The sequence below is a fragment of the Cynoglossus semilaevis genome, chromosome 13, assembly GCF_000523025.1.
Source record: "Cynoglossus semilaevis isolate Cse_v1.0 chromosome 13, Cse_v1.0, whole genome shotgun sequence".
NCBI classification, from domain to species: domain Eukaryota; kingdom Metazoa; phylum Chordata; class Actinopteri; order Pleuronectiformes; family Cynoglossidae; genus Cynoglossus; species Cynoglossus semilaevis.
The window spans coordinates 1,826,841-1,853,274 of NC_024319.1; the positions used below are offsets into that span (position 1 = coordinate 1,826,841).

A 26,434-nucleotide genomic window follows, 5' to 3' on the forward strand; every position below is an offset into this window, starting at 1 on the left:
CCCCCCCACACACACTAACTCACTGCTGGGACCGTTTACCAAAAGCCGATCTCCTGAGGAGGAGCGGCGCCGCCTCGTCAATACGTCTGTTCCTGACAGTCATTAGGAAACATGGCAGTGATGAGACCGACCTCCAGAACCGAGCTGGACCTGCTCGGTTCTCAGCCCGAACGTCCCTGAAACTCTCACGGCTACATACGGTTTGGATCTGAAGCTAACGGCTAAAAGATGTTGACCAAATACTTGACGTCCAGTTTCTGCTTTTGTTAAACTAAAACGTGTCGTTGCCAAACAGTGACAACAACAAAAAACAAAGGACAAGAAAGTTTGAAGTAAATCTTCACGTGGGTCGAGGATGGACCCCTGAGGTAAAGTAGTCGACAATATCCACGGAGTACTTCAAGGTTTTAAAGGTCGTTCCCTGTTTATTGACCTACGAGGAGAGTGGAGAAAAAAAAACAACAAATAAAAATGGTGTTCAACAGGGGCTCTGCCCCCCTTGAGGTCAATGGAGGTAATGCAGGTGTGTAGGGCAAATGAGGCTGCCCTACATACCCAGGGTTATGGTCTGAACCCGGGGTATTATCTGAGTACTTCAGTACTGAATACCAAACACAGCTGGAGGCCAAACATGTCAGATCAACAGTTTTTATGAAACCTTCAAAAACCACGAGTAAACAAAGACAAACATAAGGATCGCAGGTTAAATGAGGCACGAGGAGAGGTCTTCAACAGAGGGTCTGCAGCCCCCCGTGTGTCACAGCGACCCCACTGCCATGGCAACCACGTCAACATAGTAAAAGTTATTTCTATGACTTTTTATGACATTTCACCTGTGACAGTTTGGGCGTTCAACTTCAACCGCCTTCGTCAGAGCGCCACCAGATGTCAGTGGTATAAATACACATATATTTATATATTTAATTTAATTATTTTTCTAATATATATATATATATATAGTTTAGAAAAATAATTAAATTAAATATTGTCCCAAATTCCTGAAAGTGTTTACCACTCCATCCTCACCTGGATTAGTGCGGGGTTGTTGTCGGGGGTTGTTGTCGGGGGTTGTTGTCGGGGGTTGTTGCGTGTGTGTGGCGCCCAGGGGAGCAAATAAAAGCAGATTTTCTGCCGCTCTGTTCAGGCTCTCTCTCTCTCTCTCTCTCTCTCAGCCTCACATGTGAATCTAATTCATTACTTCACCAACATGTCAGCTGGGGTCACAGAGGGAGCAGGAACAGGGTAAATGAGGGAGGGGGGGCAAGAGTCCCCACAACAACCTGATTGCATCATGAGAAAGACCTCCAACTCAAACCACATGGGAAAAACACAGCGGAGTTCAATTAGGAGTGTTGAAATTTAGGGTGACACACTGCACTAAATCTGGGCTCGGGGTCTGCCTGGAGTCACTGCCAAACAAGTTCAAGGGCCACAGCATGGTAAGAGCTGCAGACAGGAAGCAGCCCCCCCCCCCCCGACTGTGACCTGACGACTGTCCCCGATGACAGCTCCGGCCTCCTCTGAGTTTATCTAGTCAGGAGCGCGCACCAGTTGGCACGGAAACCAAATCATGGAGAATGTGGGAGTTTTCCGCCCACTTCCACACCGTAAACTGTGATTATGGCAGAGCTCAGCAGTGATTATCATCACAGAGACGGGGCTGGCTCAGAAACTGCTCCCTGTGGGTCAGAATAAACATAATGAGATGATACTGTAACAGCCGAGGGGAGGGGGGGGGGGGGGGGGACAGCATGAATCATGTGACCACAATAACACTGGCACAAAAGCTCCACGACTGAACGTAAATCTCGGGGATGTTTGACGTTTTTAACAGATGACTGTGGAAGTGATTTCATTAACGGCTGAGTGGAGTGAATCTGGGGATGCAGCCCATATGGGCCATGACTAATGAAGCCCCACCGTCCTGTAACACACTGTTCTACACTCAGACTCAGGTTTAATCAAAAACCAAATGTATTTGGATCAAAGTTGCTGAGTCTCCAGATGTCACTCACTCAGAACAAAAACAAAACTGGTCCATTTGTCAACGGGAGAAACCAGAGTTTCTTTACCAAGGTCCAGTCCAGTCCAGTCCAGTCCAGTCCAGTCGGTGTCCTCAACAACATGAATCACTCTCTGGTCCTGAACACTCCATCTTGTTCCAGAAGCGTTGAAGTCTTTCTGTGTCATTGTCTTTATAACAACCAGAGCTGGAGAATCTGTCGATACGACACAGGGGCAACAATACGATATATCATGATATATAACGACATATAACCATACGGTGAGAGAATACTTTTCAATTTATTTCAAACTCAGATCCAGTTCTTCTGTAAAGGCCGGGCCAAACAATATAAATAAAATGTACAAGAACTTAAAACTTTCAATGTAAATTTGTCATATTGTCTTCTGCTGCCACCTAGTGGCATTACTGAAATTACAACCGATATCTTTGTAATGCATGACAGACATCAGTGTCTTTATAAATCTAGTGCCAGTGTTTGTTGGGCCGGATTAGAAAACCCAGTGGACTGTTTCTGGCCCACAAGCCGTAGATTGTCCATGTCAGGGTTAGAGTTAGAGTTACTCCCTGGACCATCTCATTCACACACTCATATTCACACCACGCTCAATTAAACTAAATCAAGTTTCACTAATGAACAGAAGTTCCAGGACCTGCAGACCAATACCGACAGTCACCAGGCGAGGGCAGCGTTGCTCTATTCACACCTATGGTCAATTCAGAGTGAACACTTAGTACAGTGTGAGGAGCGTTAACCACCTATTTAACCACCTCAAACTCCAATCTTAGAGGAAGGGGGATGTTTAATTATTTACTGGGAACCACCCAGAGATACGGCCCAGAGATACGGCCCAGAGATACGGCCCAGAGATACGGCCCAGGAGTGTGAAGAACATTGAGTCTGATGAGGATGATAATTATGATAGAGAACTCTTTGTGTCACAGTGGAACAAGTTCTTGGGTTTAATAGTTGGTCACGTCCAAAGTTTTTAGGAGCATACTGCCACCTACTGTAGTGGAGTGTGTAGTGTCATGGTCTGACCAGTGACTTTCTGAGATAACTCCTTACACCTTGATGTGAGATTCATGTTTTACTTCAACAGATGTGTTGAATTGTCATGGATTTGTGTCGATTTTTAACCCATTAACTCTGCATCGTTACACCCCTAGTGGTGAAGTACGACGCTAAGTTCAAACAGACGGAGAACTGATCTGGATGTTTTATTTCCCCACAGCTGAGTTCAGGTAGACGGCGGTGCTTTACTGACTGGGCTCCAGTGATTGAGCAACATCTGGTCCACTGTGCACTTTCTTTTAATCTTCTGTCCTAACGTTGCCATTTTAGTCCAAAGACCAAACACAATTCACTGCAGGAAGCAGAAAAAAAAAAACACATTTTTGTTGATTGTTCCTCTGAGGGCCAACGTAGATGAGTTGGTTCTGTGTGGAGTCAGAAACTTGAAGATATGTTGTTAATGCGACTAAAAAAAAAGGAATGAATGTTTGGGAAGTCAAAGTTTACTGTAGCAGCAGAACAGACGTCAGCGACGACCTACGACGACCTGCGGGTCTGTTCACTCACACTCGATGGTGCTGAGAATGTTGAACATGTTGACGGCGTTTCCAAATGTCTTGCTATCCTTACGCGTCGGGCGACCAAACCCGTCGTCTTTATCGTCGTCTCCGTCGTCGTCGTCGTCATCGTCTGCATCTCTGTCTCTCTCCTCCTCCGGCTCAGAGCTGGACTCATCGTCCTCCTCCTCCTCATCGGCCCGGTCTCCAGCTCCTTCCTCCTCGTCCGTCGTCCGCCCCTGCAGAGCCACGACGTCCTGCAGGTCGGTGTGGGTTTCCCAGTGCTCTGCGGTTTAAAAACAGTGGTGGCGTCACCGACCTGCTGCTCAGACTACACCTTCAACCATGACTCACTGACGACACCGTTACCTCTCAGACAGCTGTAGCCGGGGGGGCGGAGGCAGAGGCACAACCTGCCGTCCACTGCCAACCGTAGGAGGGCGTTAGCTGCACGGTAGACGTCATTGCGAGCCGCTTTTGCCGTCTTGTATCCTTTCTTCTCCGCCCAACCTAAAGATGGCAGAAGAACAGGTGAACGTCAAGACGTGTGAGATGAATCCTCTGATGGATTCTCCTCCAAACCTGAGCTCCATCTTACCCTCACACACATCCCAGGCAGTCCAGCTCAGGGTCTCAGGACCCTCGAACCTTTGGTGGGGGGGCAGGTCTTGTAGGCTGGGATGTCTGATCTTCAGCACGGACAGGAAATTAGTTCTCTCACACAGATAACCGATGGAACTGTAGGGCTCCTGAACCTGGGCCACTGGGTAGATCCCGGCCAGAATCTTTAACGTTCAACCGTAAAAGTTAGCAACCTAACCCAGAACCTCATCTTCTCACCCTGGTACGAGAGAGGTTAAAGGTCGTACCTGCAGTTGTTTGACAACACGTGAAGGAAACACCAGTCCAGGACAGTCGCAGAGTTTGACTGTAGGTGTGAGGTAGTAGGTCTGGAAATACTTGGTGTGGCCTGGAGTTCTGGACACACTCACCACCTTCCTCCCCACCAGGCTGTTTATCACAGATGACTTCCCAACATTGGGAAAACCTGGACACAACAGGATAAATGAGTTCAATCTAATCATGTTAAAAAATATATTATTTTACATGTTAACAATTACATTACAATTTGGCCACAAGAGGTCACTGTCCACTCTTATGACGACACATTCTAATTATATTAATCAGTGAATGAACACAACTGGGCTTGATCTGATCTCATCAGTTAGATGATGAGGTAGGATATAAGTAGGTGATGTAGGCATTTGACTAAAGACAGGCTGCTGGGAGTCGTTTTACCGATGCAGCCCAACGTGAGGATTCCATTTTTGTAGAGCTCCTCCGACGGAGCGCTCATCTCCATGGCACTGTCACTCTGATACTCCATCAGCACCGACTCTGCTGCCTCATCTGCGCTGTCCTCGTCTAGTCCCACTGCAGAGGCGTCTCTGTGAATCTTCTGCTCCCAGCTGGACAGGTCAACTGCACAGGAACAGGGAGACATTGACTCAGACTTTCACAAATGAAAAGGTTTGAACATTAGATGAAGAGATGAACAGAGGGTCGGCACCATTTCCTGCCGTGAGCAGCTGACAGGCCTTCAGAACCTCCACAGGACCGGCAGCATGACTCCAGTCCAACTTCCTTTTCTTCTTCTGTGACGCTACGGACCAACAGACGGAGGAGGAGTTTGAACATAAGGTAATTCAGGTCAACTGAAACATTGTCTTCTTCTTCTTCTTCTGCTGCTGCTCACCTGTGTTGGTCGGCCCACGCTGGGAGGTGAAACAGACCGTATGCAGGTCTGGGAACTGAGACACCATGTAGTGTTTCCAGGCGATGATGAGTGGAGCGGGACAGAGGTCAATTTTGTTCAGCACTACTATGACCTGCTTCTTCAGGTCTCCGGTGATGTAGTGGTACAGGTCTGGAGGAAACTGCAGCACCTGGAGGTGTAACACGGAATCACAGGGTCAGAAAAGGACAGCTATCAATACCTGCAGATGGAGATTTCTAGGTTGTCTTAAAATATCACATGAAGAATGATTTTAGTTTAACTTATGATCACATTCCAAAAGTGAATTTCCTGCCGTGGAATGAATATGAAGTCTAATCTTATTTTAAGTGTCTTAATCTTATAACATTACTGAATTAAAGCTTTAAAGTCATTTGATAATTTTATATTTATTTTAAGGGGAAAATAAACAATTCTAACGTAGATCACACGCAGCCTTTAAAAAAAACCTACACTCTGTCTCCATCTAGTGGCAGGATGAATTCAAAAGAAAATCAGGATCATCTCCTACCGGGTGTCTGATGTCCACGATGAGCAGAATGACGTCAGACATCTCCAGAACTCTCCATAACTGCCTCCACGTCTGCAGAAAAGATTAAATTACTTTTTAAAAATATTATTCGTTAAATAAACTTCACAACATGTTGCTGCTGGTATTGATTTATGGAGGAAGGGGCCGGGGAGAGCCGTGACTACTGATGAGGGGAAAAGAACTGAGTCATAATTCTCTGTGTCATTGCCAAACATAATATACACAGAAGTCGAAGCCAAAGGGAAGTGATTTACGATGCAGTGAATTTGGGAGATCGCTCTGTTTCACTCTGGTCCAAATCTATTTCCTGGCCTTATGAATACTTCAGCGTACTTCAGCGTGCAGATATGAAACATCCGTCCACTGAGCTCCAGCAGCAGCGTTTGGACGTTTGAGGTCAGTTTGTGGAATAATGTTATTGTACAGTGATATCACACTGTGAAGGTTTATTCACAGAGCAGTTCAGGTAACATCCTGTGGGACGTGGGATCCTTACCCGACCTGTCTCATGATCTGAGACATTTGTGTCAGCAACACAGTCTGGATGCTGTCAATTGATTTTTCATATATAAATATATATTTAAGTATATATATTTAAATATATATTTATGGCAGCTATATTTGACATCGAAGTGACTCAGTGTTTCTGAGCCTTATATTTTTAGTGCCTACATTTGTTAAAGCAGATTTGTTCACTTTCCTTTTTTTAAACCGATCCCACTCTATACCACTAGAGGGAGCCCAAGTACTTCAAGTGATACACAAACCATCGTTTTTTGTTTTTTTTTTAACAAATGAAAATAACTTAATGCAGAAAAGTTAACCCTAAAAGTGAAGCCCATTGGTTAACATCTGACCCACACAGAAGTGGGCTGCAGGAACACAGGAGACAACCTGATGTCCTGATAGTTAGCAACATTATAACTGATGATGTCACAGGGCTATCAATTATAGTGTCCATAGGATAGTAGAACAATTATTAACTTCAAGACCAAACCATATTTTCCTGCACCAACCAATCATTTACCTCCAGATTGTGCTCGAAGTGGCTGAGGGAGCCCAGTGGGTTCCTGGAGAGAAGATCATCAAGATACAGTCGAAACGACTTCTCCTCTTTCTTCAGCAGATCCTCACGTGCCATACCATAATTCCATGGAGGTCGCCGTGGGAAACCAAGGCCTGGCAGTGCAAAGTGAAATTTCAATTTGTTAAAAATCAGATATGTGAAATTAAGAGATGTGGATCTGGAAATGTATTTAAAGGAAAAAAAACCCAAACCTTTGTCTTTTGGATAAATGTCTTCGATGTTGAGCTCCAGCTCCTTCTCTGAGACCTGCTGCAGCGGCTTCTCCCTGGCCGTCTTCTTTCTCTTTTCCACCTCCTCTTTACTCTCTCTCTCAAAGTGGAGTCGAAACCTTTTTGAGAGATGTATTTGAGAGTGGGTTTTTGTTTGTTTAAAATAACATTTACACCATCTGGTTTGAAGCTACAACAATGAAAGAAGTAAGAATTTGTGGCAAGATTCTGTCGATACGATACGTAGAACGATACAGAGGCGACGATATGATACACTGCGATACTACAGTCACAACAATATATTAATGTTACATCAGGTTACTAACACAGAGTACAGAGGGATTTACATTTGGAATCACTAGAGAAGAAAGAAAAGAAGTAGAACATGAACCAACACCAGGAATATTGGAGAAAATCAATAACTGATCAATGACTGAGGAGATTGATACGGGATCAGGAGATACTTCAGTGTGTTGATATTTTGTTACACCCCTAGTGGCCACTCAACAGAATCTTCTTAAGTTTATATAACCTCCTACCTGTTCGGGTCATATCGACCGTCTTTGCTGAACGGCTGCTGGTTTATTCTTCTAACGTCGCTGGTCTCACTGTCCGAGGTATCCGACTGTCGCTCTCCTCCTCGCTCTGCGCTGGCGTTGCGACTGCTCGGTCCAGATCCTGTGTCACCTGAGTGTCAGCGGCCCACAGTTACACTCTAACACAATGGTGATCAACAAACTCATTCAAAACTCACTGCATGAGTTTCAACAATCGGCCTGCACCACCCGGGAGGTACGTAAGTGAAAATACTGCAGTAGACAATGTTTAAGAAATGCTTAAAACTTTCAACCCTTCTGAAATTGTTCCCACAAAATAAACTTATCTTTGAATATATATATTATATACATATTTTCCTTTCTTTGGATAGCTCTGTTTTATATGAAAGTTATTAGGTCTCCATCACTTAAAGACAGAAAAACAAGGGAACCCCCCTTTAATTCTGAGGATTAAATATTTGTGTTGTACATAAAATATGAAAAACACCGAAACTGTGATCGCGGTGTATCGAATCACCAGCTGAAGTAACTGAAGAGGACAGAACTAAGTGCTGTCTTGTAGCTGAAGATCGTGTCTGGTTTAAATTCAGATAATGTTGATCTGAAACACCTGGGACAGAAGTCGGTTTTTTATTTTTTTATTTTTACTGTTAGCTTCCAGGGTAACTTGTCATCACAACAAGCTAAAGGTTCACCTAACATGTCTTCTCACAGACACTCGGGACGATTTTTAAAAAACACAGCCAATGTTATGAACTCAGAACAACTATATAAACTCCTCTATTTTTAGCCCGTTATATGAGTTATGCCGTTTATTAATTTTAATTCCAATTCAAAACTGTGAAGAACAGTGTTTTTTTCTGAATTTGTGCTGTACGAATAGACTGGACTTGACGTAAATTGCTAGAGTGCGTTTATTTAAGTTAGCACGGACCGTTAGCTTGCGGCTAATGCTAGCCCAGTAGTGCTAAAAGCAAAGGGTAAAAGAGTTACCTTTCTTCCTCTCCCGCTTGATTTGCATCTGTTTTTTCTTCTGTTTGTTGCTGAATGGCTTTTTCCTCGGCATGTTTGACAGCCGGCTGGTTAGTAAAGCATGTGCGGATTTATAAATATATATTTACATGTGCTCGGCTACCTGCCGCTGCTCACACACTTCTGCCTGTGACGTTATTTACATAAGTGAAGTTTCTCGACTCCTACACTTTGTCAGTGACGCAGTGAGGACGGACACACCATACAGACGTCAGCGGCGGCTCGGGCGGATTGTTCCGGATTCGGTCCACAGTTGACAACAACCCTGAGCTCACGAACAGTGAAAAGCACAGAATGTAAAGTTTTTTAAAGCCTCTCTTTTTAGACTACTAATAGCCCACAGAGGGGGTTTTGTACATTCACCGCAGTCTGCGGAGCTCTGTGGGCGATACCAAGTCCGAGTGTTTGACAACCTCACAAACCCGGTCCGTTGTTCGTAGTTTTCTAGAAAATACCAAAATGGAAATAAGGATTCTTTACGTTTAAATATCCGTATTTTGATTATCATACTAGAAATTAAATATATAAATAAATGTCAGTTTTGCTTATTTACCCCCCCCGCTCTTCTAATGGTACAGTCCACTTTTGTAAACACTTCGCACTCTTCACATTCCTGCAGAGCAGACGCGCTTCAAACGACGTCACAGCTACAGTGGCACCGGTTGTAGTCACATTAGGGAAAACGCGTTTTATTTTCACCTATAAAACATTTCTAATAATTAAAAAAAAGGAATATATATGTTTAAATTTTGATCTGTTTGTTACAGGAAAAACCAGTGTTTTTAACTATGTACACGACAATAAATACTTGACTCTCAACACAGAGCTTCGAATAAACCAAATATTACTTTAAGTGAATATTTTTGCAAGAGAAAATCAGTCATTCCAGCTCTGGTGACAAATACATTTTATGTTCTGAATACAGGATGTGTACATATTTGTGTTTATGTTTGTACATAATAAATCTGTGTCATGTTGCAGCTGTAATTTATTGAAACATTAATGCATTATTATACATTGTAATAGGGCATAAGAATATAATGTTTATGTACAAACAAATGTCTGAATATTCATGTTAGAAAATCATGTTTTTATGGTGGTAGAACTTGTGTCTGAACATCCAATCCTTTATTCTGTTTAACTGATGCCTCACCTTCAAAGACATTTAAGACTGTCATTAACGATAACATTGTTTAATCAGTTTTATGTCACACAGTCTCACAGTCTGTTCATACCCCTCATATATGACAATAAACTGGGAGGTGGGAAAACATTTCAAGGGGGTTTATTGTGTAAAAAACACTTTTACCCACAATCCTCTGGTGCGTCAGTATGTCTAGAAAGAAGTATTATAAATGTTTATTGTGGTAGTAATAATATGAAGTACACATTTGATTACTTTGAGAGCATATGCACAGCACATAGANAAAGATAAAACAAGAACCGGCCCCGCCCCGCCCCCCCCCCCCCCCTCCCTGGCCCCCCCACCCACAAGTTCATGCTAAACTCTGTCGATGTTTGTGAACAGGACTGTGAAGAAGCACCAGGTCTGTCACAAGAACTTCTTTATCCTTCTCATCCAAACGGTTCCTGTCACTGTGGCGTCTTCTGTCTGACCCGCTCGACGGGTCACGATCGGTCACTTTGGTCAGAACCAAACATCACTAATGAGTATTTGATAAAAAGCCTGTTACCACCATGACACCGACCGGAGAGTTGGTTAAACTGAAGTTTTTATATAAATACATTTTAGGGGAGAAGGAACAAAAAACAGTTAGTGTGACAGACCTAGTTAATAGATCCTTTCATCACATTACCATTTATTGACTAGTAGTGTATATATATATATATATATATTTATTCATATATTTATATATACTTGAGTTGACATTTTTCTCTCCTGAAAAAGAAATCAGCTTTAAAATCCTTTAAAGTTAAAAACATGTTATTGCAGTTATGTGTTGATGTTTTTTGTTTTGTTTTTTTTAAATGGTAAAATGTACACACTAAAAACTGAGAGACACAGTATGAAAGTATAAAAACATTCCCTTCAGTCAACGTCCATAAACAGAGCGACCATCAGGAGTGGCTGTGAAGAGGTGAGTCAATAACAGCAGCTCTGCTCCTTCCACTGCAGCTCTTTTGTAAAACCATCAGTGTGATGGATGAGACAGACTTTATTGCAGCTTTTACATGCACTTTATACCCAGACAGGACGGCTAAACATAAAGAAAATAAGGCAAACGAGGCAGAAGGAAAATAAGAGACAAACGTAATAAAACAGAGTGATAGTCTCCAAACATTGTGTCACTAAAATCATCGTTGGTTTTTTTTTTGTTTTGTTTTTTTGTCCCAAACATTTGTTTAGGCAGAGTCTAATGTGTTCAATGTTCTTTTTTTTCTCTCTCTCTCTCTCTCCGTCTCAGTATTGCTTTAATCCTCCGTTCTCCTTCAGTCTAGGAGTTGAGGTGCTCCACCTGGATGGCGGAGGCCGACACAGTGAGACAGAGATCTTTGTGAGAGCTGATGTCAGAAACACTGACTGGTTTGTACTGGAGGTCGTTGGCAGACACTGTCTTGTACTGGTGCAAGTCAAAGGGACAGGGGATGTTTTCTGTCTGGGGGTAGTTACTCTGCCCCTGCCCCTGCTGGCCTCCACTCGCTCGTCCACCTCCACCTCCACCTCCAGAGCGATTTGATCCTCTATCTGTGCCCTCTAAGCGGCTCTGAGCCCCTGCCTGGCCCTGGGTTTGGTTCTGGTTTTGTTGTTCCACAACTGCCGGTACAGTCAACTGGTCTGGATTGTGTTTCTCCATGTGTCTCACCAGATAGGTCTCCTGAGATGAGGGGAGGACAGGTAAAGGGTAAACAGTGGACATGTGACTACATGAGGTTAAGCAGGTGTCAGGCGTCTGGTGCCAGTGAGCAGATTCACAGTGTTTCATGTAGAAATTCTCTTCAGAAATGGACATTTGTCTTACTGAGGTGTAGGAGCGGTTGCAGAGGCCACAGGAGTAGATCCTGGCGTGTTTGACAGTGTGTGTGGACATGTGCACCTCCAGACTGGCTGCATCTATGTATCCTTTGTTACAATTGGGGCACTTGTAGGGCTTGTCTTTGTTGTGCTGACGCCGGTGGGACTGTGGGGAAAACAAAATAAAGTGGCACAGAGAGACCAGACAGAAGACTTTAGTTCTGATCAGCTGATCAGTTGGAATGTAACGACACACTCAACTCACCGTACGATTATTGTTTTTCCATAATATGACTTTTATAATAGTACTAATCATTTGATAGTTTATTGAAGATCTGATACAACAGGCTGCCCCCTGCTGGGTTCCTCTGGAATTGAACCCAGGCCAAATCCAATGAACCTTTGTTTGTAAGAACTCAAAATACCACCACCAGGTAAAACACTGTCTGTGTACTCAAAATACCACCACCAGGTAAAACAAGAGTTCCTTTCTTTACAGGAACTGGAAAACACTGTGTCTGTGTCTGTGGAACAAGTTCCCCCCACGTTCTTTAACGTTCTACGTAGTTCCTGCTCCTCACCTGTAGGTTTGAGAGTTGAGTGAAGGACTTGTCACAGCCTGGGTGGATGCACTTGTACGGCCGTTCTCCGGTGTGAATCCTGTCAAACAGTCACAGACAAATGCAGACGTCTACGTATACGCACACACACACACACACACTCCGACTGTTGTGAGGGTGACGTCGGCCGACTGTCATTAAAACACCGACGGACTCACCTGTTGTGTTGCTGGAGGTGGCTCAGCTGTCTGAAGGACTTCTCGCAGTAGGAGCAGGAGTAGGGTTTCACTCCGGTGTGGATGCGGATGTGCTGGGCCAGGTAGCTGGAGTTGGCAAAGGACTTGGTGCAGTGGGGACACTTGTGAGGCTTCGACTCCGTGTGATTCCTGGTCCACGGCCAATGGGTCGGAGCGAGAGAAAAGGAAACAGGTCGTAAGAGAGGAAGGCGGGAAACCACGGAAACAAAAACACATCCTGGTATTTACCACAACAAGACCCCATGAATGTATATATGCATGTATGTGTGTACACACATATACATACATATATGTACACACGCACATACATACGTATATGTACATATGTGTGTGTGTGTGAGAAAATGTGTGTTTGGTGTATGTAGGAATTCAGGGTTAAATTAAATTAATTTAATTAAAAAGCACTACAGTAGTAAATATTTACAGTTGATATTTTTTGTCATTTCTCTCAGGTGAAGCTTCATTTACTTTTAAAATCAGACTATTTTCCATGCTTTTCTCTGACAACTGGAAGGTCAGATCTTTTACTCTATCATCATCAGTTGAAGATGAAAACAAAAAAAACATCCACATGCAACAACAGAGACGCTACAGGACACGGACACAGGACAGCAGTAGTTTGGAAGCAGAGCACGACAGCACCGTGGCTGAGCTGAGCCATATGGAATTATGCAAAAGTGTTGAACTGGTACTTCTAATATATCCACAGATGCAAATGTGTTTCTTTGGAAGCAGCAGCAGCAGCAGCAGCAGCAGCAGCAGCATGAAGACAGAGTGGAAACAGGTAAAACTGTATGAAGTCAGATTTCAAACAGCCATGCAAACAGTCCACAGGACGGCGTGGACACACACACACACACACACACACAGGAGAAGAGACACAGATGATGAATCCATGCATTTTTAACAGCCATTCTGATTAGACTGTGAATTATTGAAAATCTATTTCAAATGGATGAAGGCCAACAAACAACAAACGCAGCGACTCCAACATCACTTTTTTTTCTCCTTAAGGTCACTGCTGGATGCAAGTGGCAGCATGCAGGGCATATATCTGAAATGCAATGTGATGCACACGTGTCAACTACACCGCCTCCCTCCACAGGAGGGGCAGAGAACAGGACTCTGTGTCTCAAGAAGGAACTTGGCAGAACAAGTCAAAAGAACAGGGAACATGTCATGGGGTCGCTTAAGAAAGATCAGGGGAGAGGGTGGGGGGTGTGGGGGGGTCTGCAGTACCGTGTGTGCTGCTGTAAGTGACTGAGTTGCCTGAATGATTTCTGGCAGTAGGAGCAGGAGTAGGGCTTAGCCCCGCTGTGGATGCGGATGTGCTGGGCCAGGTAGCTGGAGTTGGCAAATGACTTGGCGCAGTGGGGACACTTGTGAGGTTTGGCCTCTGTGTGCGACTTGGAGTGGATCTGCATGTCAGACTTACTGAAGAAGGTCGCCGCACACATCCGGCACCTACAGGCGGAGACACACAGGATGGGGGAGGGGAGGGGGGTGAAGGAGGGGCAGAAGAACAAGGGGAAAGAAAAATGATACATTTACAGGAAAGGAGAAAATGAGAGGTGAGAAAAGAGATCAATTAAGAGAAAGCGGAGAAAAGAATCAACACAAGGTAACAAAAAAAAAAAAAAAATCACACACACACTGAGAGAAGAGGACAGGAAGAGGAATGTGCAGGTGTCTGTACGGGGGACAGAGCAGGACAGAGGGAAGTTAGGAAGAGACAACTGAGAGCATGCACCGCAGAGGAGGAGGAGGAGAGTGGACAGAGGCAGCCATGACGCTGTGATGTCATCGTCTCTCACACATCAGAGAAGGAATCATGTGAGTCAGTACCAACCGGACCTGGACTGTAGTTGAAGACTAACCCTCGCTGCACTCTGTTAGGATGACGGCAGAGGTCAAGGGTCGCCGGTCTGACTGGAACTGCCAATGACGGTCGGACTAATTTAAAGTCACATGATTTCTGTCAGGTACAGTAACGTGGACTGGACCGCCCACATGGTCCAGTCCACTAAAGTGGCTGTCTGTCTAACATCAGTGGAAAAACCCACTCCGTCCCCCAGAGGAGGGGGGGGGTCAACCCTCACGTCTACTCTCTGTGGCCGATTTAAACATCACTGCCCAAATACTCCCACGTGTGCCTTATGTTGAGAACGGTTGTTTCGCGGCCAACGTCTGATTCTCAGACAATAACAAACGCGGTGACGTCGTTGTCGCGCTGATGTACCTGCTGAGAAAGAAGTCCAAACAGAGACAGAGCCTGAAGACGATGGTGGACTGTGTGGACGTTAGAGACAGAGTGTGGACAGAGAATTCTTCGTCCTCCTGGTTTGGACATTTCTGTTGAGGTTCTGTCCCACTGCTTCTTCTTCTTCTTCCTCCTTCTCTGGCTGTGGTTCTGATACGGGGGGACACACGTCCTCAACAACGTCGCACCAAATTACGCAAACGAGGCAGAAAAGGCGACATGTTTGAACCCAGAACCCAAATGTCTTCAACTCAACTATTGACTCACACGATTTGAAGAAGCACGACCTGGACGGACCAGGATCTACACAGACGTTGAAGGAGAATCAGGTCTGACTACAGAGTGAGCTGATGTGGCTCTGACATGCAGTGAAGTGTGGTTCTGTCCACACCGTGCAGGTTCGGTTTGTTATTTCACCTGTAGGTCTTAGTGCTGTCCTTTGGACCGTGGTCTTCATCCTCATTGGAAAGGTCATACGGGTCTCGACTGTGATGCTGGGAAAAAAAAAGGAATAATGAGAACGTTTTTAGGAGCATACTGCCGCCTACTGTACTGGAGAGGGTAGTGTCACGCTATGACCAGTGACTTTAAGATAACACAGTCTAGTCCTTACACCTTAAGGTGTGATTTAATTTTTGATTTCAAACGATGAAAATCGTCACGTATTTGTATTGATTTTCACTGATTCACGACGCATCGTTACATCCCTACTGAATGATAAACATTGTTTTGTGTTTCAGGTTGTTAGCTCACTACACCACACGTCACCGTCCTACCTGACTGCCACCCGTCAGTGCTTGTGCCAACATTATCGTTTCATGCCCCTGCCCTCCAATGGAACTGATGGTCACGGTCGTCTTCTTCTTTCTGCCTCGTTTGGACGGCGTTGGCATCACAACAACGTGGGGCGCTCCGTCACCTTCTTTTTTGTCTACGAGAAAAACAAAAGTTACCGATCATTGCCTCGATCAATCATGACGTGGTCAACTGCTTCGTTTGTGTGCGTGTCACATGACGATGTTCCGCTCAGAGTGTTTCACCTGGAGGATGGAGCGCTGACACGATCATGGTTGTCGCTGGATGCCCAGAGACAAAGGACTGAGAGGAGGTGGGAGAGACGAGAGTTCCCTGAGGAGTCGTGATGACTAAACCCGCTGAGAGGAAAAGGGGGGGACAAAAGTTACATTGAGGCTGCAGACACTGCAGTGCCAAACACAGGAACCCAGAGAGTTTTAAGTTTCTTCTAGAACATCAGCGTAAGTACAGGAAGTTGGTGATCGGTTTGAAATAACGACTCAGTCTGAACAGTTGATTGTGTGTGTATGTGTGTGTGTGTGTGTGTGTGTGCACAAAAGAGAGAGAATTTATTCAACTCCAGGAGTCGACCTAAAAGAAGACTTTCAGTCTAATTAATCAGTGGTCGGTGGACTCCTCATGGACCCATTCATTTCTTGCTGGTTAACATTCTCCTCCCTTGAAACGTTGTCCTGGCAGGTGAAAGTGAATTACTGCACAGACAAGTGAACATAATGAGCAGACTGCACTGTGTGGTGTCAGACCCTCCAAAAAAAAAAACTGTTATTCAGTAGAATTTACAAAATAATGTGTGGAATGTGAGCGTGTGCCTCAGCCCCAGCACACTGGTACCGAGGAAATCCCCACGGTTTTAAATAATTTAGGGCAGAGTGGGGTTCATGCCTGCAGCAGCAGAGAGGTGCTCGGAGGTTCAACGTGCTGATTTGAATGTGTGCTCATGAGCCAAGCCGTGTCCATGAGACGGTATGGGATGTCAACCTGAGCAGACCTGGAGGTTTCTGGGAGCAGAATCAGACTCACCTGCCGTCATGATGCCCGTGGAGGGCACAGGCAGCACCGTGATGTTCTGGGTGCTGTGGGGGGGGTGCAGGTGCGATGCGCTGCCCGCCTGCCCCCCTCCCTCAGACTTAGAGCCAGCTGAGGGGATGGTGAGGAGAGCCGTCTGATAGTGGGACGCAGAGGAAGAAGAGAAGGAGGAGGCTTTCTCTTGCTGCTCCTTCATCTTGTTCAGAAACATGGCATTTTCAATATGCTGGGAGAGAAGAGACTGGATGAGACGTTGACTGAACTGCACACAAATCTAATGTGGATGGTCTACAACACAGATAATTAACAAGTGAAATAAGGATGAAAAACATCAACACTTTAATGATAAACACTCCGTCTTACCTGGCCTGGCACTGCAGAGATGGGGGACCAGAAATATGATGAATTAAAATGTGAATCTTCCATCATTTCTGCAATTGGCCTCAAACTGCAAGATTCGGTGACTGCATCAAAAGAGAATAAAATGTTGTTGTTGTTTTTTGATCAATTTAACCAGTAAATAAGAAGATCAATCTGTGAGTAACAAAGAATGTGAAAGTGCTCGTCAAAGACACCGTGGTTTATGTTTCTGATAAAAGTGAGAAATTACCAGAATAACCTTGTGGTGTAATGTAGGACATTTCAACTACAGGTCAATATGAAGCTGCGTTATTGATTAGAAAACATAAAGGAGATTCAGCGCTACAACAAAAACTAAACTCTGTTGTCTTTACAGGTGAGTGGACTATAGAAGATATGAAATACTAGTTTTTTATTCTAGAGGTCATTCTTTGGCATCAGAAAAAAGGGAACGTTGCAGGATCTGCATTATTGTTTCATATTGAAGGAAAGAAATGTTGCTTTGGGTAATGTATAATGGACAAATAACTTAAAAATAAATGACAACATTTTTTTAAAAAGGATCGGATGCTCCTGTGCATTTTGAAATGGGAGGGGGCCATAAAACATGCTCCTGTGCATTTTGAAATGGGAGGGAGCCATAAAACAACATGAGACGATACAACAGAACCCTGCAGCAGTCAGATGGAAAAGTGAGTTTTTGTCAATAAGTAAAACAAAAAATAAAAAATGACTGCTGGCTAAATCAAATAGAAAATCTGTAATATGTGGCGTCCAATCAACAAAGACATAAAATATGTTTAAGATAAGCTAAAAAAAAACTAACCTCTGTGTTAGACAATGTGTTAGCAAAGAAAAAGGAGGAAAAACAGAGACACAAGTTCAACTGCACAACAATGACAGACAACCATTCAAGTTCAACAGCCTGACCCCTCGTGCTTCCACCCTCCCACCGTACCACACAGCATTCCAACACTGCTGCTGGTTCATGTCAAGCTGCTACACTCGGACTCCGTGTCAGGGCTATCAACACTGTACATACAAAAATTCATATATACGTCTATATATATATTTAGACATTTATATTTTGTACAATTAACTTTACTGACCACGCGAAGTCCGGGATTGTAGTGAGTCATAGTTCCTACTACGACTAATATGGTTAACTTAAAAAAAGTTGACGAATGAGAAAAATATCAATAAATACAAACAAACGAGTCGATGTAAAAGCTTCTTTTCCACTGCTCGTCTCTGGGCGACAACAATAAGATAAGAATAAGAGACGATTTTGCTCATCACGTAAAGGCAGTTACCTTTTCCTTGTTATCTTTAGCGTTCGTTAGACTACAAGGACAACCAGTACAAAATATGCGATAACATAATAATAAATAAAACCAAAACCAGTAACAGAGGACAGGTGATGTCTCCGAGTGTAATGGTCAATCGAAAGTCACTGGTGTGTAATGTTTACAGGCAGCTACAGCTCAACATCACGGCTCCATTTTGGCCCTTTACGTGCAGTAGTTAATCAAAGCCACCGCGCTGATTAGCATACAGTTAGCAGACAGCTCCGCTCAGTGTCTGCTCCGCCGTCCTATCAGGGAAAAAACAACCAGAAAAAAAAACCGAAGCATAAAAAAAAACCGAAGCGAAGAGGGGGAAAAAAAATCAATAGACCGTCCACACCGACTTCCGGCTGTGGAGAGGGTGGAGAGGCGGCAGCAAAGTCGCTGCTTCAAATCTACCCAAAAATACTACAACTGCATGGAGGATAGTGTTGTTTACCGGTACCGACGACACCGTCTTCCTTCCCGGAACTCTCGAGGCCCGGGTCGATTGGGGCACCGTTTGTGGATTTGTCAAAAAATTCCCGCAGAAGGTTGAAGTTTTTCCTCATTAGCTTTTTTTTTTTTCTTTCCTTCTGGTTTTTCCCCCCTCCGGTACAGTGGCTGCCCTGCCTGAGCTCCACTTCCTCCGGATGAGGCCGTCAGACAAAGGGAGTTTGATGTGTGATGTCACTTCCTGTAACACAAAACCGCTTCATTTAAAGGTCTTTACATCAAAAATAAAGTGTATTAAACATGAATTGTAACTGACCTGTTGCCTGTGCGCTGTTGTTACCAAGTATATATTCGCGAAAAGTAGTAATATGTGGTAATTGTAGTCATGTTACATAGTTATACGACATGTAATACACAATTCTTGGTTATGAGTTATTCGCACACGGACGCTGTGTTTCCGACATTCATGTTAAACCGTGTTTTTGGTCTGTTTTCCGTGTTACTAAACCAGACATTTCTTAAATATCCTGTTCAGAATAATATTGTACAATAATAATCATTTTAACAGATACATTTATTTTCTCTCTTTTACATGTTTACATAGTTACGCACTGTTATCACATATTTATCCCAACTGAGTACATTTGTATGTATAATTTATTCAGTACAGAAATACAATATTATTAAATTATATAATTTAGACACAAAGGCGAGGTAGTGATATTTATAATCACCACCAAACGACGATTGCACTGTTGTTGTTAACATTAGCCCAGAATAGACGGATTTATCACTTTTGTTTCTGAATATTAAATTCGTGCTTATATATTAATGCTAAAGCGTATAAAAACAAAACGCAAAAATAAAAACTAAGAGACAAACGAGACAAATGTTCATAATCTACATTAATATCACAGTAATGTACATTCCTGTAGATAATAAAACATGTAAATAAAACCAGTCAACAATCTTGTTAAAAGTATTATTTTAATAAAAATAATATTTTAAGTTGGGATTTGGGTTTATGTAACAAGCAAAAGTAATAATAATACCTATGTAATACCTCAGTTATTCGCATGATGGAGCTGTAAAAACAGTAATAGACGTTTAAGACATCGTCAACATCCGGCGACACGTCTGCCCTCAGTCAGTCTGTGTAACACAATCGTTATGCTTGTTTTAGTCGTGTCCAGAATTACTTATAATTTAAAAGCAATTTAAAGGTTAATTCCGTGCATTTGACACTTCAGTGAGTCCGTTTAAAAGACCGTTTTTAAACTGTGTTAGCGCCAGCGCCGTGCTGCAAATGGGGGAGGTGAGGAAGCTGCAGAAGAAGTTGAGACAGATTGAGAATCTGGAAATAAAAATCAGTCTAACCCCAGAGGAGAGATTTAAGGTAGAGGAACACTTTGTCTGCCTTTGTGTGTTCTTTGTTGTCTTCGTTGTGTCTCCATCACAACAAACACAGCCATGTTTCTGTTCTCGTCTGTTCGTAGTTTCTTCCACATATTCATTCTTAATAATCTCCGCGAACTTCACTTAGAAAATACACGTACATTAAAAGTCAGAAATGCGATACTAGCACAAACGATACGAACAATCGTCCTCTAATCACTGACTCATCGACCAGGACAGTGGTTGTCAACCTACGGCACACGTTCTACTGGTGGTACTTTGGAACACTGGTAGACACCGACTCTGATTTTGTTGGAAAAATAGCAGATGAACATGAAATTAAAAACTCCTCCACATTGGAACTCTTAAAAAAGAAAAGTGACAAAAAGAATAAAGAATAAATAAAGGATAAAATCTCTGTTCTAAACAGGAAACAGTTAAAGAGTTTATGTGTTGTGTGTAGACAACAGCGTGAACATGAATGACTACATTTCAACAGCATAGAAAACAAAAACAGACTTTACCGTTAGGAATCAGAATCTTTCAAATCCAAAGAGCAGAAAATAAGATTTTTTAAAAAATTATCAGAAACTTTGGAAAAGCTACGTACTGTTAAAATACAGTTGATTTAAATGGAGAAAATGATGGTCTTTAAATGTCGTCGCTAATTGAAGGTCAGGAAATAACAGCGACTGTGACTCAAACACAAACACAGATATAAATATTTGGTACCGAGATTCTTTGGAGTCAGGAGTACACAGTAGTACACAGTAGTACCTGTGCAATACATATGTGTTTCTGATTACTTTATTCATTTGTGTACAGTATTTCTACATTACTCTATCGTGTAGTATTTTCATCCAGGGGTATTTTTTGTTTTGTTTTGCGAGGACATTTTCTGACCCAGTGTTGAGTCCTGCGTCAGGTTCATTTTTTTCTGATTCTTCTTTTATACTAATTGTCAGAACAGAAAGACTTTTTTTTTAATGGTTATTTTCTAGTTTTTACTCAATTTAAACGTCTCAGTTTGTTCCTTAAATTAGAGAACTCAGGTTCTCAGACACCAGCCCTGTGGGAAACACTCTGCTTGGTGCAGTTCTATTTCCTGCCTGCCATACTGACAAATCTGGGGCATTTAAGTCATCCAAATCTGAAGTGGTTGATTTGTCAATAGCTCTGCCTCCGAGGTCGTGTGGAAAAATATTTTAATGAAAAATTGTAGTGGAACCTGTGCTCAGAAACTCTGACAGGTATTTAGGTGATTGTTCAACAGCAGTTTAGGAAAAACAAAAACAAAACAACATATCAGTGCAGATAGAGCAAGAACCAGGGTTAGGGTTAGGCTGCCACCTGCTGGAGGGGGCAGGTTACTTATATAAATTAATAATAGTAATCATTTCCCTGTGCTCTGTCTTGAAAATAACAAAATGAGCAAATAAAAAGGAAAATATTTCTTTTAATAATTATCTTATATATAATATTGGACTCTTCATAACTGTGTAAACATTTATCTTTTATTATTATTTACATTCTGGACTTTTAAGATATGGGCAGAAGGGGGCGTTCTTCCCCATAACCTCTTTTAAGGCACTTGAATCAAAACTGGAAACACTATCAGTTTCCACCTTGGCTTGAACCAGAGATCTTTTTTGCTCAAGGGCAAGAGCTCTAATCACGCTGACACCATGTGGTCGTTGTTGATAATGCCCTTGATTAAAAATGCATTTGTAGATTTGTTGATTTTCTTCCACGTCTTACAGTTCAAGTGAAAGCAGGTCATACCAAGGTCACTGACTGTTGACGCCCACGTCGTCTGTGTCACTACAGCTCCCGTCTCCACTGATGTCGGTCATGTGTTGGTTCCTAGTCCAAAACTAAGGCTAAGGTTTAACAACGTTCTATCGAGGAACCCTGACGGCCTTCACACACACGTTCCAAATGACGTGAAGAGAACCTGAGGACGGTCTGCTGCTCTGGTCACAGTCAGCTGACCGTCCTAATTCACTCATTCATACATTTTTCATCAGTGACAATCAGAAGTTGAGCACACGTTGCCAGTTGCTGGTCTGGCGATTCAGGACCAGCCAAGTGTGTTGCTGGTGCGCACAGACGACTTGTGAATGTAGTAGTTTGCTTGGCGACCAATCTTGTGCCTTCTCTGCTCTCAGATCTCCAGGAAGGCGGAGCTGCGTTCCAGATTGGCTGAGCTTCAGCCGCAGCGTTCTGGCCCGCAGCAAACTCTGGGGATTGTGGGAGACGGAAAAAAGGAGAAGATGAAAAGACAAGTGTAAGGAAGTGAGGGAGAGGGACCCGGGGTGTGTGAGGGGATAATGCTTCAAAAGCACAACATCCACTTTGTGTCCTTTCATCTTTTTATACCTCTTGTTAAACACATCGGAGGTCACACGCTGTCACACACTCTCGTCTCTCTGCCGTTGTTACATGGCCGCGGGAACATCTGCGAGAGCATCGTTGAAGACACTCACAGATTTCAAACGTCATCAAATTAGGTCAAAGAGGCAAAATCTGTCTGGTTTACATCAGAAACTGTTGGTGCCATTTTAAATGGGACACGGAGCATCGAAGTTGGTGTGGTATGTGCAGATGGGTTTCAAACTTCTTCATTCTTTCTCTCCTTCTGCACCGACCACAGAGAAGATGCTCCTGAGGCCATTCCACCACAAACACCCCCTGCCTCAAAGATCCTGAAGGGGGACAAGAAGTTCAAGAAGCAGGCGTCACCGTCACCAGCTGTCAGACGGGAGGAGACAGCGGTGGACGCAGAGACGGGCCGAGAAGACCGGGAGTCAGATCAGAGCCCAGACCCGACAGGAAGCTCTCCACACGAGCAGCAGCTACGACAGGAAGGTGGACTGAAGCCCTCACACACACTCACACACACACACACTGACACAGTGTAACCCGGGGTTTGAACGTTCAACGTCTTCATTCAGATGAAGCCAGTCTTCGTCTTTCCCACCTCAGTCTGCCTGAATCCAAAGGCAGCGTTTTCCTCTCTCACAGGAGCGTGCGGCGCCGCCTCTGAGCTAAATTAACTCCACGTGTTGTAGTGACAGACTAATCCACACTGAAGGAGTGTGTACGACAACAAGCTCCCCAGTCAACGGCGCTAATTGCACAAATTATTTCTTTGTTCAGAAGCTGAGTTCACGTCCCTCAGAGCATCATGGGAGAAGGCGAAGTTTCGCTTGCGGCCGTTGGAGGGACACAACGACATCGTCACGTGTGTGGTCGCTGTCGACAACCTGGTGATCTCTGGAAGGTAGAGCCGTTCTGATGTGATGGTTTAATCTTCAGTGTGACTAAAGATGAGGGCTGTGGACACGGATGTGGTCCTTGATGCACATGTTGTTATTTACACAAACCTCTGGTCAGCGGCCCTGACTCAGGTCTCCGACTACACTGTCAGTCAGATCAGTCCATCAGACACAACAGTCAGATGGACTGTAGACTGATTAACATTGTTGAGGACAACGACTGAAGTCTAGAAAGAACCAGGTTCCACAGGTTCTACCAGAACCCGTCCAGATGAAGTCAGGACTGAAATACACGACTCTATGAAGAGACAGTTTTTACTAATAATTAAAAAAAAAAAAAAATCTAACATTTGGATTAGCAGATAAAAACAGGTGAGAAACACTGACCCCTATCTGCTGATGTTGGTCTGACGGTTCCAGTCAAAATATATATTTTTTAAATTATACCTAAAAATGTTAAATGGAATAAAAAAAAATTTGATTATTCAGATTTAAAATTTCAATCATACGATAGACCTACCCCCCCTGCCCCCCCCCCTCACTGTCAGACTGGTTTATTCTCTGTTAGTCTAAATCAACTTAACATCTTTTTTTTTTGTGTCTAAAATTGAACTTCCAGCCGAGACACGACAGTGAAGGTGTGGCACGTCCCCACCGCAACAGAGCAGAAGAACCTGGGGGGCCACACAGGTGGGGTCACCTGTCTCTGTGCCCCTCCCCCAGAGTACTGCAGGAGGCTGGGTGAGGACACACACACACACACACACACACACCCATCTGTCCAGCGGTGCAGACTGAAGCTGAGTTAAAGCCTGTGGTAATTATAGAAGCACTTCATCAGATCAGCCCCACGAGGGGTTCCTCTCACTGGAGAGTTGACCGTCTGTCTGAAGACGGTCGTCTGTCTGAAGACGGTCGTCTGTCATCACGTAGACTCCACCACAGTGGCCTCACCCTGACACTCCCTCCTCACCCGCTGCTAGGACTAGCCTCGAAGCGTGACATCAGAATCCCGTTGCTCAGTTAAAACGTGTGTAAATCAAAGGTGTGAATCACGGACCGTTGATCCGCGGCTCTTCATTAAACCTTCCTTCGGAGCCGTCTCATTTTTCTCCTGTGAAGATCATTATTTATTTACAGCTTCCTCTGTTTAATCTTTTTGTCTGCATGGTGGTTTCTCTTTCTTCACCCCCTCGACCCCCCCTCCCTCACCCCCATTCTCCCTTTCCTCGTTCTCTCTTGCAATTTTGTCCGTGTTTGTCCTGTCAACAGCGAGGTCCCTGTCTCTGTCCGACAAGGAGCGGTTTATTTTGAGCGGCTCGGCGGACTGCTCTGTGAAGATCTGGGCGTTGAACATCGGTACGCTTAACCACAGACACGTGAGCAGAACAAATCTCTGCATAAACATATGTACTTATTAGTCAGAGTCCGCCTGGAGGGGTGGGGGGGGTGAGGAGGGGGGTCTGTGTGTGTGCACTGTAATCAACATATCACTGCTGGTGTGTGTCTTGTCATCTAAATGAGTGTTTTGCTGCTCCCTGCAGGCCAGTGTGTTAAATCCATCTACACGTTCAACTCGGTGACGGCGCTCTGCTTCGTGTCCATGGGCGACGGCTACATCGTCACTGGATCAGGTCATTTATGTGCAGTCAGTCGTCGTATGTAGGAGAAAAAAAAACAGGAGTCAGATAATGACACACACACACACACACACACACACGGGTAACACAGTTAACCAGCAGTTTCTCTGTGTCAGCACCAGGGCTGTGTGTTGGCACGAAGCTGGTGATACGATATATTGCGACACCATAGGCACAACAATATAATATTTTTTTATATTTAATTATAGGACCCACAGCCGTAGCTAGGACTTGTAGCTAACCATTAGCAGATGAAAGCAGTGAGAATGAAATCTTACAACAGATGCATATTTCTAATTGTCTTGTTGTCGTGGATACGCACGTGTGTTTAGTCTCCGTGCGTGCTCCGTAATGTGCGGGGACGCGGTCTGTTAGCCAGAGTCAGAGAGAGTCAGAGAGTCAGAGTCAGAGAGTCAGAGAGAGTCAGAGAGTCAGAGAGTCAGAGAGTCAGAGTCAGAGAGACGGAGAGTCAGAGTCAGAGTCAGAGAGTCAGAGTCAGAGTCAGAGAGTCAGAGAGTCAGAGAGAGTCAGAGTCAGAGAGTCAGAGAGAGTCAGAGTCAGAGAGAGTCAGAGTCAGAGAGTCAGAGTCAGAGTCAGAGAGTCAGAGTCAGAGAGAGTCAGAGTCAGAGAGTCAGAGTCAGAGAGTCAGAGAGAGTCAGAGTCAGAGAGTCAGAGTCAGAGAGTCAGAGACAGAGAGACAGAGACTCGTGTTTTAGGCAGTCGGGCTCAGGTGGGTTCAGCTGCGACCGGCTGTAATGACTGCCAGCCGCCTGTCAGCACATGTTAACCTCACGCTCTGTCGCCCCACAGACGGGGGGAAGGTTCAAGTCTGGAGCTGGCAGACTTTTGAAAACTGCCAGTCAATTAACTCTCACCAGGAAGCAGTCACCTCCATCCAGGTGAGCGGGTCACTGACCTGACGGCCGCGGCACACTCTGTCTGTACTGACGTTTTAATGAACACACACACACACACACACTCTCTCTGAAGACTTTTTCATACTGTTGTCCTGACAACAGTGTTTAACAAACTCAAAGGTTGTCAAGGTTGGTTTTCAATACATATGCAGTAAACAGGTGTGTGTGTGTGTGTGTGTGTGTGTGTGAGCTCAACACACCCATGTATCTGGAATGTACTAAAAGTCTTCAGACTGACGCTGTCGTCCCATTGGTCAATATATGAATTCTGCGTATTTACTACAGCTGAACAGAAAGTGAGCAGAGCTTTGACATCAACAGAAGGTTCCAGTTAACCCCCCCTCCCCCGACCCCCCCTCCAGC

General features: G+C 44.1%; 3 protein-coding genes and 1 long non-coding RNA gene across 11 annotated transcripts in view; 1 reads left to right on the forward strand and 3 right to left on the reverse strand.

The window, feature by feature from the left end:
• Positions 1–2,284: 2,284 nt before the first annotated feature.
• Positions 2,285–9,391, reverse strand: gnl1 (guanine nucleotide binding protein-like 1). The gene is made up of 12 exons (XM_008322808.3): positions 8,769–9,391; positions 7,758–7,905; positions 7,201–7,337; positions 6,950–7,101; positions 5,902–5,973; positions 5,352–5,541; positions 5,166–5,258; positions 4,895–5,077; positions 4,465–4,643; positions 4,194–4,380; positions 3,965–4,105; positions 2,285–3,881 (listed from the first exon to the last, which is right to left on the reverse strand). Exons 1-12 carry the CDS (start codon positions 8,839–8,841, stop codon positions 3,598–3,600), a joined length of 1,839 nt encoding a protein of 612 aa, XP_008321030.1. The 5' UTR covers positions 8,842–9,391; the 3' UTR covers positions 2,285–3,597.
• A 1,561-nt stretch (positions 9,392–10,952) lies between these two features.
• On the reverse strand, positions 10,953–19,140 carry znf384b (zinc finger protein 384 b). 7 transcript variants are annotated; one of them, XM_008322802.3, is made up of 11 exons: positions 18,846–19,104; positions 17,064–17,164; positions 16,695–16,941; positions 15,899–16,012; positions 15,635–15,789; positions 15,276–15,352; positions 13,838–14,062; positions 12,560–12,727; positions 12,363–12,441; positions 11,789–11,947; positions 10,953–11,644 (listed from the first exon to the last, which is right to left on the reverse strand). In XM_008322802.3, the coding sequence occupies exons 1-11, from the start codon at positions 18,955–18,957 to the stop codon at positions 11,264–11,266; spliced, it is 1,818 nt and encodes a 605-aa protein (XP_008321024.1). In that variant the 5' UTR covers positions 18,958–19,104; the 3' UTR covers positions 10,953–11,263. The 7 variants fall into 7 exon arrangements, with proteins under 7 accessions (XP_008321024.1, XP_008321025.1, XP_016893344.1 ...); XM_008322803.3 differs by having other exon boundaries at positions 16,695–16,926; positions 18,846–19,078; XM_017037855.2 differs by having other exon boundaries at positions 10,953–11,947; positions 18,846–19,140.
• Positions 19,141–19,844: 704 nt separating this feature from the next.
• Positions 19,845–26,434, forward strand: part of si:ch211-154o6.3 (nuclear distribution protein nudF) — a 10,176-nt gene continuing 3,586 nt past the window's right edge. Inside the window, exons 1-8 of the mRNA XM_025061298.1 lie at positions 19,845–20,237; positions 22,405–22,523; positions 22,890–23,104; positions 23,396–23,519; positions 24,134–24,255; positions 24,787–24,873; positions 25,059–25,148; positions 25,965–26,053. Coding sequence (XP_024917066.1) covers positions 20,148–20,237; positions 22,405–22,523; positions 22,890–23,104; positions 23,396–23,519; positions 24,134–24,255; positions 24,787–24,873; positions 25,059–25,148; positions 25,965–26,053 — 936 coding nt within the window. The 5' untranslated portion in view covers positions 19,845–20,147. The remainder of the gene's footprint in view (positions 20,238–22,404; positions 22,524–22,889; positions 23,105–23,395; positions 23,520–24,133; positions 24,256–24,786; positions 24,874–25,058; positions 25,149–25,964; positions 26,054–26,434) is intronic.
• The window catches only part of LOC103387971 (uncharacterized), a 14,113-nt gene continuing 7,922 nt past the window's right edge, over positions 20,244–26,434 (reverse strand). Inside the window, exon 3 of one of the 2 annotated variants that reach the window (XR_003051450.1) lies at positions 20,244–22,476. This is a non-coding gene — a long non-coding RNA (uncharacterized LOC103387971). Of the gene's footprint in view, positions 22,477–24,933; positions 25,140–26,434 lie in introns of those variants that run through there. The other variant, XR_522479.3, reaches the window with a different exon arrangement.